At 42.5% G+C, this 11,777-nt stretch overlaps 1 protein-coding gene across 2 annotated transcripts; it reads right to left on the minus strand.

Moving 5' to 3' along the window:
* Positions 1-1,793: 1,793 nt before the first annotated feature.
* Positions 1,794-8,777, minus strand: TPBG (trophoblast glycoprotein). 2 transcript variants are annotated; one of them, XM_077782319.1, is made up of 2 exons: positions 8,722-8,777; positions 1,794-8,307 (listed from the first exon to the last, which is right to left on the minus strand). In XM_077782319.1, the coding sequence occupies exon 2, from the start codon at positions 8,151-8,153 to the stop codon at positions 7,032-7,034; it is 1,122 nt and encodes a 373-aa protein (XP_077638445.1). In that variant the 5' UTR covers positions 8,154-8,307; positions 8,722-8,777; the 3' UTR covers positions 1,794-7,031. The 2 variants fall into 2 exon arrangements, with proteins under 2 accessions (XP_077638445.1, XP_031360353.2); XM_031504493.2 differs by lacking the exon at positions 8,722-8,777 and adding an exon at positions 8,487-8,628.
* Between the last annotated feature and the right edge of the window lie 3,000 nt (positions 8,778-11,777).

Raw genomic sequence — 11,777 nt, forward strand, 5'->3', positions numbered from 1 at the left:
CACATTGAAAATTGTTTTTTTCTGCATTTTGTTCAATTTACCTTAAAAAGAAAAAAAGTGTAATTTTCCAAATGGTGTTCAAGGATGCTTGAAAATGAAGCCCCTTTAAGCTACTTTGAGAGCAGAACCCCAGACTTTGGAAAATCTTGACCACTCAGCACCAGTTTTTGTTAAGTTGTTGCTAATAGTCACACTAGGTGTGCAGCAATATGAATCATGTCTTATGTGCTTCTCAGAGGCATAGCCACTCCCTTCAGGCATTTAGGTCCCCTTTCCAATCTGTGAAAAAAACAAATCCTATGCTAGCCAACAGAATGTTGGACAGGAGAGATGGTGTACCTTGGATTCTACTCCTCTTCTGTCCCCTCTAGTTTTGCATTATATAAATATATTTATACATGTATATGTGTGTATGCAAAATGCTTCTGTGAACACATAAAATAAAAATTCTTGTCTTCTGATGTTCAAGAGATCTTAGTCCCTTCCAGGCTAACTAAAGCACCCACCTCTGCAAAGATGGAACTAGAAAATCAGTGGGGTAAAACCCCTGACTGAAATATATTTAAATGTGTAACTATCTGTAGGATCCAGTTATTGCTTGTTTATGAGCTATTAATGAGAATTAATGAAGACACCTACCTGAAGAATAAAACTGTTAATGTAATAGCTTCTTCTTTTTCCATCTTCAGAAGCAGCTTAAATTACTCAAATGCTCTAATGTAGTGTCACTTCATTATTGCTTACAGTATTCTGGCAGTAAATGTTATTTTTTCTTATTTTGCTGTTTCACTACCATTACTTGATGAAATATACAGCGAATTATGTTGAGATGTCTATTTGACTTTTGATAATGTCCATTTGACATAGGAGTCAAATCTATACATGTTGTATAAATTTATTGCATACATGCCCATGACATCACACAAAGCTACCCTGGGCTATGGCACAGAAGGGAAATTCTACTGGAACAAATGGAATACCTGAAGCAGACTGCAGCCAGATACTAAGACAGTTCAGTTCTGTGACAAAACTTAGGACAGATCAATCTACCATGTGTAAAGCCAAACATCCTTCTGTGTTAGCTGTTCTAAGAATGAGAAAAAAAGAGTAACAGCAATCAAGTTAGACACAAAACTAAGTTATGAGCTATGTTCCTGGGACAATCCCAAAAAAATGTTCCTATCTAACAAAATTTTGGACATCTGTATTAGCTGTTTATGAGAAGATAAACTACCATTCTTCCCTTTGATTTGCATAAGGTTGCAATATAAAAAAATTCATTAAAAGAAGTTGCAGGAATGAGTTTGTCAACTGAATGCATTTTTGTACCACTCTGGTTTTCACCTGTTTTCTCTGTTTCAGCAGCATTTTTACTTAATAGTTCCATCAGTAATAAAAGTGCCTTTATATTTCACTATGTAAATATGTATTTGGAGACTTTAAAACACAGTCTGATCCGGTAATGAAAAAGATGAAAATACATTACTGTTAAATTTAGAATTGGCACCTAGCTTGAAAATTAATACCACTTATATTATGACCAAAAAAGCTACCAAATTAGGTCTGAAATAACAAGAACAATTGAAACACAATCTCTTATATTTACTGGCCCAATTTCTTTCTAAGTAAATAAATCAGGCCAACTATAGACCTTGCTTTTTCACTATTCTACCATGCAAATTCATAGCCCAACCATCAATTTGGGCTAAAAGGAATACAACTACACTTTCAGTAAAGACCTCAATATCTGTAAGGATTTATGGTAATAAAATAAACAGAATTAACATATAACATTTATAAGCAATCTAGTATTTTATTGGGTTTTCCTCAAGAATGTTTTTTAATTACGAAACCAAACTTCAATCAGAAAAAGTTACAGCTGTTTCTTGCACGTCTAAAATTTCTGTAACAGTGAAACATTCTAGAACACAAGATTTCTAGCATTTTCATCACCGTATGTACTGAAATATTGCTAATTTATTCAGATGCTTTCATGCATAATTACTAGAAACACAAATCTGTTATTCTGTTAGTCTATCATCAGATAGGAAAAAGCTATCTAGTGAATACTTTGAAATATGTAACTAATTGCAAATATTAAATTATTAACTATACCACAGATATGCTGTCTAAAGTACTGGTTTAATTTCCTTAATAGTTTGCTTTTTCTATTTAGGCTAACATTGGGAATGCAAAGACTGATTTCAAGCTTTGCCTACGCAACAGATGACTTCTGGCACAGCAAGGTTTTCCAAGGATGTGACAACACATAAATTGTAACACAGTTGAGAAAGTGAAAGCCCTTTTTAAGGACATAGTTACACTGCAAACCTGTATTCTTCCTTCTGAAGGCTTGGTAGGGCTTTTTTCAACGTGGGAGAGAAGGGCTGTTAGGTTTATTGTGTTGGTATAAAGCATCACTTTTCTGCTACTGCTGTATTGACTTGGGAGGCTAACAGAGTACACTTACTTCTGTATCACCAAAGGACTCTCAGCTCCCACGTGGTTTGTCTCTTTTCTGAGTGAAGTATCTGATAAATGCTTCACTCTCCAAATGTTCTGCTTTCTATCTCCCCTGTTTTTTTTTATTGGGTTTTTATTGTTTGATTACAAGCCAAGGTCTTTTCCCCTTGTAAGCAGCATATTTGCAAAAAATAAAGGATTATTAAGTTATAAGCCTGATCTGGTCATTATTAAATCAGCAGGCACTGAATTAAATTCAATCTTCTATTATATTCCACAAAAAACTCACAGTGGAAACACCTGCCCTGCAAATATTGCAAGATGGGATGCCACTTGTTAACAAAATGTTTCTATTTATAGCAACAGGAAGAAATTAGAGCTGAACCTATAAAAATGAACAGAACATAATGGACAGATTCAATCAGGAATTGTTCCTGCCATAGCATTGTGACTTCCAGTGCTGACCCATTATGAAGACGGGTTTCTTTTACAAGTCTCTGTTTCCTTTACAAGTTTCTCCCTTCCACTTTCTCTCATAGAATATAAATGTCATTTAGAAGCTTGAAACCAAAACATTTTTCTTACCAAATGCTATTTTCCTTCATCATATGCTGAGAATGAATGGTTCTTCTTGAACATTCAGCTGCTAAAGAGAAAGAAAAAGTGTGTATCAAATTTTCATTCTGTCCACTTTGACAAAGGCTCTTTTCCACATTAAGGCTTAAAGAGAAATAAAGATGCTAAACCTCAAAATATTGGTGCAGTCAGACTGATTTCTCTACCTGTGCAGATTCATGATACACTTTTTAGTGGATTTTTTGAGAAAATGAGGCAAAAAAAAAAATTATGCAGATGCAGAAAGACGAGTATACCACAGGGAAAATGCTAGAAGAATAATGAGAGTTGAGAACCTAGTGCAGTCATATTTTGAATAATTTGCCATGCCTGTTTTCAGTGACATCTCAGTCAACAACAGAATGTGGGTCTGAACAGACTGCTCTGCTTGCTGCCATGTCACTGGGGACTGTCACCAGTGCTTAAAAAGTAAATTACCCTGAATGAAAAGATTTAAAGCAGTTGTTGCAAAACTTCAAACCACTTTCTGGATGTCAGAATTACTGGTAATATCATGCCTTGGCAAAATAAAAATTATCTAATAAAATAAAAATGATCTAATTTAAAGCTACTTTGGTTAATGGAGGATTTGGGGAATTTTTTTACCTGGCAACATCACTTATCCAAAGTGTTTTAATAAAATATATTATAAAACTATGTCAATTCCTTGTGCTATTTTTCTAACAAATTTATAAGATTATTACAACTAAAACTACCTTTAACAAAGCAGCTAAACCTTGGAAAAATGATCCTTTCTGCTTCTTAGCTGTGCAGCCTTTCATGAAGATTTACCCACTACTTTAGTCTGGATGTTTTTCAGTGACAACTATGTCACGCAGAACTTAGAGGATTTATGTACACAAAGCACATTTTAGAGGCACTTAGAACTACATGTGTTTTATTGAAGAATGAATGAATAAGCTACTTTGGAAATAGCCAATCGGAAGTAGTCAATTGGAATCTCAGGTATCAAAGCAGAGTAGGATTATAAAATGTGCTTCAGAAGAATGTTGAAACTAATTTTTTTTAAACTGTTTAGTTTTTTAACCATATTCTGTAGTAGTGTGGGAGCTACTTTTATGTATCTTCTGAGTACCACTGTTAATTATTTTGTAAAAGAAAAGCAAAACAAATTTCAAACACTGTTTATGGAAGGGAATTTAAGATCAAATAATGCATTGTACAAAACACCAAAGCATTCACTGCTGGTCAGACACTGTAGGGGAACATCATCCAACACAACACTGACACATGCTAAATGTTACATCCTAATAAATACACAAAGTAAGCAAATGACAAAAAATATTTTAAAGTAGCGGTCACAAGATCTCTAATAATTTTCTATTACATTGACTAAGATACAAAAATCATAGTAATAATAATCTTTAGAATAATATGTGTAGTAACCGTAACAACAGTTACACTTGCCCACTATATGAATACTTGCTCCATTGGTGAGAGACTGAAATTAAAGTCATTGCCTGTCGTTACACAGCTCTACAAATGCACGGCTGTTACATTAACACATCACGGATAATTGCTTTTACTGTAGTTACTTTAAAGTATCTGTTAACAAAACTCAGGAAATTGCCCAAGAAATGGCTTGATTTGCACATATTTTATCTATTATATTACAGGAGCATCCTAAGCAAGGATGATGCTCTACTCCTCTTGGCACTGTACAGGTGAGTGTAAATTGATAATCTCCAGAATAATGGATACAACAAAGCACACTGTGTAGCTACTGTAAATTCCAGCTTCTTACATAACCTATCTGATGTATACCAAGTATGAAGGGTTTGCATAGTGGCAACAGTAATAGTTCTTCACACAGACGTTTTCACACTATGCTTATAATATGGGCAGTTAATATTCAGATGGGCAGCCTGCTTTATAAGAATCCACAAATTTAATTCATATGTCGTTAACCAGATATTGCTCATACATTTAAATTACAGCAGGAGAAATATGCTATCACTTATTTCACATTAATTGCAAATATATTGATTTACAAAACAATAGTTGTACTGAATATTCATTCTTTTTTTACTTTTAAGGGTAAATGCACGTAAGTACATAAAAAACATCACTGGTGTCAAAGAAATCCAATTTAAAGCAATAGAAAATTATTCAAAAGCAAGTTGTGCTACTTGCTTTGTCTGAAGTTGCAAGATGAAAAACACTTTTGAATAATACTGATGCCCAAAATAGATTATATTTCTTCCTATACTTTAAACACTATTTTATATTTGAGCTCTTACCAAATGTATACATCTATGAGAAAACAGTCACTTTTGAGAGCAAAAAGAATTAGCCAGCATTTCGTAAAATTTGAGAGATGCTCAAGAGCTTCAAGTAACAGTGACCATGGAAAAAGCTCCACAGATGAACTGGTATATATCAAGTCACATCACACTTTTACAGCTGGTGTATTTTTTTTTTTCATTAAGAAATCATAAATATATTAGAAAAAGTGCAATAATTATTGGCAGCCACAGCAAGGTTCTTGCTAACCTTTCTATATGTGGTCAGAGTTGCATTTTAAATTAGGCATTCTGAAGGGTTCTTTTGCATGCTCTATCTATTTACAAGAAAATGCATTCCCAAGCAAGTAGCAAGCAACTGAAGTTATCATACTGAAGTGCACCTGTTAAATGCATTAAGGTAAATGTAAAGTTCTATCAAGTTACTGGATGTAGATCACTACAGAACTTCACAGGTACCAAGACCTTAAATAGGAAACAGCAATCTAATAAATGCTGTAGTGATGCACAAGCTTAGAGCTTCCTGATCGCACGACTGAGCTGCATTTAATTTAGTTCAGGATACATAAGTACGGTTTTTTTATAATAAGCCATTCCATTCAAGTAAAATTTTCTTTAACTTATGCACTCCACAATTTAATTTGGCTGTTTTTTTAATTTGGTAGAGAAGACCTTATGAAAATTCTATTAGCTTGTACCTTCCCAGGAAAGTAGACCCTAGCATCTGTCTTGACATTATGCAGCTGCTTTCAGAGAGCAGTCTGAGGGGTTTGTGCCAAGTGAAACTGCTCCCATCGCTTAATCTCAGTGTAATTAAGCTCAGTGTAATTCTCCTAGCACATATCACAAAATTGTCAAATATTTATGGCTCTAAGCTACACATTCGTATAAGTTTTTATTCATATTTCTACTGCAGGGCTATTACTTCAGAGACTATTCACATTCTTAGATGTCCATACTTTTCTCATTGAACAGCAAACACGACAGTTCTTGTAAGACTGTTTATTGAATTTAACAGTTCAGACTGAGTTTAGAGGGAGTTTAGATGCAGTTTGTATAAAAAATTCTGTCAAGTCACGTAAACTGCAATCAAAAATAACTAAAAAATAGTAAGAGACTTACTGAGATCATATATGTCCTAACATGTAAAACTATACTGTATTTGTGCATGCTTGCTATTTTGATTTCCTTCTGAAGAGCTGTTAAAAGGAGTTTGTTTGGTTTTTAAAATCTCAAGATAGTCTATGAAATGTAATCATCGCATCTCAATTCAGATATACAAGATCAAAACTGGCACAGAGGAACATAACATTCTTTTTCCCAAAAAGTTGAGGCAGCTTTTGTTGGATGGTGTCTGCATCAGCAAACGTTTATAAACTCTGGTGGCTTTGGATCATCATAAAGAATCCTTTTTTCTCTTGACATCTTGAAAAAAAATTTCCCACAAGTGCAGACAGGTAAGGAGGAAAAAAAGTAGCAGCTTGTTTCCTACACACAGCTGAACGCCATGCTCAGCAGCCCAGTGTCTCAAAACAAAAATTAACTTGACATCACAGGGAAGCATATCCCCCTCAAGTTACAAGCATGTCTGAGACTTTTCAGGGGAGATGGAAGCAAGCACGAGGGTAAAGCATAGGTCTACTCTTCATGCATAGGTACTTTGCACTGCCCTGCATCCAGGGCATTTTGTCAGACATCCGAGTTGGAGCTGAGGTTTGTTAACCTGGGGTCTGCATTGATCTCATATCTGTAGTGGTAGCCCTCCATGTGATCCCTACAGGCATCTCTGATGTTGTGCATCCACTTTTTGATTCCTTTTCGGTTCAAGTACAAAACTAGGAGAAATATGGCCCCAATGAGAGCTAAAACTATCCCCAGGAAGACGTATGAAGTCTGTAGCTGGGAAGGCAGGTCTACGGGCACAGAGCAGTTCAGGTCCGAGCCATTGATCTTCAGCAGGGCTTTGCCCAACATCTTGTCGGGCGAGGCACAGGTCAGGGCTTCTTTGCCCTCCACCTGGTCGCTCTCTTTAAGCCAGGTCACCAGGTCCTCGATGGCACAGTCACAGACCCAGGTGTTGCGGCGCAGGACGATGTGCCGGAGCGCGGGCAGGCTGCGGAACTGGGCCAGGGTACTGTTCCCCAGCACACCCAGGGAGTTGTCGCTGAGGTTGAGGCTCTGCAGCTGGCCCAGTCCCTGAAAAGAGACATTTCGCAGGCCCACCAGGGAGTTGTTGCTGAGGTCGAGCTGCCGCAGGGCCGGCAGGGCAGTGAACATGCCGGCGGGCAGCAGCAGCAGCTCGTTGTCGGCCAGCTCCAGGCGGCTGAGGTTGCGCAGGGCCCCGGACTGCAGCAGGGCGGCCAGGCTGAGCAGGACGCTGTGGTTGCGCAGGGCCCCGCGGAGGGCCAGCTCCTCCAGCGGGCTGCCGCCCTCCCCGAAGGCCTGCGGGCTGAAGGAGGCCAGCGCGTTGCCGCTGAGGTCCAGCTGCCGCAGGGCGGGCAGGGCGAGGGAGCCGGCCTCCACGGTCCGCAGGTGGTTGCCGCTGAGGTTGAGGGAAGCGAGGTCGGGCAGGCGCTGGGCGGGGAAGGCGCCGGCCGGCAGGTCGGTCAGGGGGTTGCCGGTGATGAAGAGGCTGCGCACGTAGGGCGGCAGGTCGGGGGGCACCGCCGTCAGGTTCCTGTTCACGCACTTCACCGTCCTGGCCGGCTCCGAGCACTCGCAGAGGGCCGGGCAGCCGCCGGGCTGCGCCGAGCCGCAGCGCAGCAGGACGGGCAGCAGCAGCCCCAGGCAGAGCGCGCCGCGCCCCGGCATCGCGCCCGGCCCGGCCCCGCACGCAACTTTTCCCTCCGGGCGCCTCCGGCTGCGGACGGCGCGGCGAGGCGGGGGCCGGCTCCGGGCAGCCCTTTCTTCGGGGGCAGGCGTTTCCCCTCGGGGGCTGGCTCCGCTCCGCTTCCCGCAGCGAGACCTGCGGCAAGGAAGGAAAGGGAGACGGCAGCGGCGGGGCGGCGCGGCTCCTCTTGCCCGCGCCCACCCGCCCTCCCTCGACCCGCGTCTCGTCCCCCGCCCCCGATACGCGGCTCTCCCGGGTGGCCCCGGCCCCGCGGCAGAGCGGGAGAACACGCGGAGGAACAAGTTTTCGCCTACTTCCAGCTCACGCCGCCAGCTTCCCACCCGGCCGTCGACTCCACGGGCGTAGCACGGAGAGGAAGAGGAGGGTCTGATCCGCCACCGCCCACCGTGTCCCGCGGCTTCCCACCTGCCGTCCCTGCCCCGGGGCTCTTCCCCTCCGCTCCGCGCCGCGGCCGCTACAAACTCCCGCCCCCAAAACCCACCGCGGAGCGCAGCGGAGCCCAGCCCGGTCCCGGACCCCGTCCCTCACCTCCCGCCCCTCGTACAGAACAAACTCCGCCGCAGTTCGCCGCCGACTGCCCCCAGCCCTGCCGCCAACTCCGCGCCCACCCTCGCCGCGCCTGGCCCTGCCTCCGCTGGCAGGAGAAACCAAGCGCCGCCCGGCCAGGGGGAGCCGCCGCCCGCGCCCCGCCCGGCTCCCGCCCGCCGCCCCCGCGCTCCAGCTCGGCCGCCGCTGCTCGGCTCGGCGGCCTCGCCCGGGAGCCCGCGGGAGGGTCTGCTCGGCGTCCCGTCCCCCTCGTTCCCCGGCCCAGGTGGTGCTGCCGGAGACTCACCTTGCCGCCGAGCGGGGCTGCGCCATGTGGAGCCGCGCCATGCGGGGCTTCAGCTCGGCTCCCCGGGCGCGGAGCGGGTCCCGCCCGGCTCTCGAAGGGAGAGCCCCGCGCTGCGCTCCCCGCCTCGCAGCGCCGTACTTGTGCCTGCCCCGCCGCGGCTGCCGGGCGCCGCTCCCTGCGGTTTCCACGATGGGCGCGCTCAGACCAGCGGCAGGATGGGGAATCCCGGCGGGTTTCGAGCGCGGGGTGCCGTGCCGGCTGCTGGCGGCCGCTGCCCCCGCCCGCCTACCCAGGGATCGTGTTTCGGGAGAGGAGGGAACTACAGCAACCACAAAATACACCGAGTGAGCTCCAAAGCTAGAGAGAAAAAAAAAAAAAAAAAAAAAAAAAAAATCCCAAAAACTACACTTAAACCCACCGGGAACTTTAGAGGTCCTAAAATATATAATAATAGTGATTTTTAAGAAAATAAATGGATCTGCAAATCCACAGCTCCAGATTGAGATTTAAACTTTATTATGGTGAGGAAAAGCCTGTTAAGTACCCGTCTGCGTGTAAAACCTTTACCAGCTTCGGTCGCTGCGATTGTCCCAGAACCGTCCTGGCAGGGCTGAACAACCCGGGTGTAACAAAGTCCGGTTTGCAACCGACTAACTCCCTTACCTTACCCTACAGAGGGGGTATTTGAGGAAGTCGTGAATGGTGTGAGTTGCCGTGCGGGCTCTCTTTGGCCGCTGGTCCCTAGAAAGTGATTCAGATCATTAAATAACACCTAATTGACACAAAAGATCCACCAGCGTATACAAATTAACAGTTTCAGCAATGTGAAACAGAAAGTTTTGGGCGATGACTCTTTTGGGCTTTCCTTATCCTTCTGTTCACTGCCTACACAAGATTTCCTTCATCTCGTATGTCAGAGTTACATTCTGCTCTCCTGATAAACTATGTTCCTTTTTTTTTTTTTTTTTTTTTTTTGGTAGAGTCAGCAGGAATCTCAGAGCTGCCAAAAGCCATAAGGGAAATGAAGAGATGAATCCAGTATGAAGTATTGATAAAATCAGCCCCAGAATCTGGAGAAGAGTGAATTAAAACACCGTTTTCTGTAGGATCGTTCTCCTCTCTCTAGCCTGACAGTGGGTGTTACGATGCAGCAAAGTCTGGGGCTGGGGTGACAGGCAAGGGCTGTCCAGCTGAAAGAGCAACACGCTCTTGACATGAAGATTATGGCGAAAAAAAATATGCAGCGGCTGAAGTAATAGTGATACAAATGAGATCTTGGACTCACAAGCAGTTCCAGAACTTTGGGAAGTTATTGCTTTGATGTTGGGTGAGAAAAACAGTGGCACTACACTGCAGGAATTTTAGTTGTTTGAGAGGTTGTTGACATGCCTCTTAGCATAGTGCTCAGGAAAAATAGATAGGTAAAGATATCCTGCAATTTGTTCTCCTAATCTATGAAAATTCTTTGAAAAAGTTAAATACCCCTGACCCCAAACTGTCCAACTAGACAACAGTAAAATTCAGTGACCAATAAATAGTTTCCATTAGGAGATGGCCTTTAAAAATAGGTAACTGAATATATTATCAAAAATAAATCATACAAAAAAAAACCTAAATCAGCATAACCATAACCACCTTTTATAAAATGTTTAGATACAATGTCATTTTGAATTAAATAATAAAATTAAGAGCAATTACGCTGATCTGCTCATTGTCCTGACCAGTTTTCCTAGCAGTCTGGGCTCTTCCTGACTGTCTAGATGGGACTGTGCCTCTTGTCCTTCACAGCAGGTTAGCTCTTTGGGCAGGGGACATGGTTTCTTTCCATCTCTGTGAAGTGCTCTCTGACAGGTGCTTGAATGTGCTGCAGTAATGCAAATAATAGATAACAAGTATTTTCCTATTCTTTCCTATTATTCCAGCAGTAAATTGTACCTGCTAAACCTGCTTAAGCTTGCAAGAGGAAGAAAAATACTTGTAATCTGATTTATTTTCTTCTTGTTTAAATAAATCAACTTTTCTTAGAGGCATACTCTGAAAAATAAATATGGTATTTTCTGGTGAATTCATCTATAGTAAGTGGATTTCCTTGATGTGTTTGTAATATATACTAGGAAAATGAAAAAAACCCAACTGGATGTGTTTTCAGGTCTGTTTTGGCTATCATGATTGATTGATTTATGAATTTGCATTGCACAGCCCATAGAATCTCATATCATAGTTTTTGCATAAAGGTTATGCAAAACTTCTGCCTGGGCTGAAGCACAGGATTAAAAAATATATTGTCATGGCTAAAGGATGCAATCGGGAAGTTAATTTACCATTAGGAAACTGTTCCTGTGGCTGGTATTTCCATGGGTTGACTGAGAAGCTCATGTTAAAGAGTGTGAAGGTTGAGACAATGCTTGAGTGTGCTGCTCCAGGCTGAGGCTGGATGACATGCTGGTCATTGGAATAATGAAGAAAACATCTGAAGCTTGCTTCATGTGACAGTCATGAGATCTGCTTGTTTTTGAAACTCAGTACTCCAGTAATTCACCTTCCACAATATGAAAACCTATGTAAGGGGCTGCAGAGAGTCATGGGGACAATCTCTGATAACTGCATTATTTGACAACTTTGGTCTTGCTATTCCCCTTTTAAGGCTCTCAGCTTAGAAAGGAATAAAGTATCACTTGTAGATGCTTCTGTCCTTAGGAAAATCTGAAAGATTATTTTAGATACTGAACTTTAAGGCTGTTAATTAAGCTCA

The sequence above is a fragment of the Lonchura striata genome, chromosome 3 (assembly GCF_046129695.1).
Source record: "Lonchura striata isolate bLonStr1 chromosome 3, bLonStr1.mat, whole genome shotgun sequence".
NCBI classification, from domain to species: Eukaryota; Metazoa; Chordata; class Aves; order Passeriformes; family Estrildidae; genus Lonchura; species Lonchura striata.

Excerpts from the sequence above, each read along its gene's own strand:
- TPBG (XM_077782319.1), bottom strand. The coding sequence starts at position 8,153 with ATGCCGGGGCGCGGCGCGCTCTGCCTGGGGCTGCTGCTGCCCGTCCTG.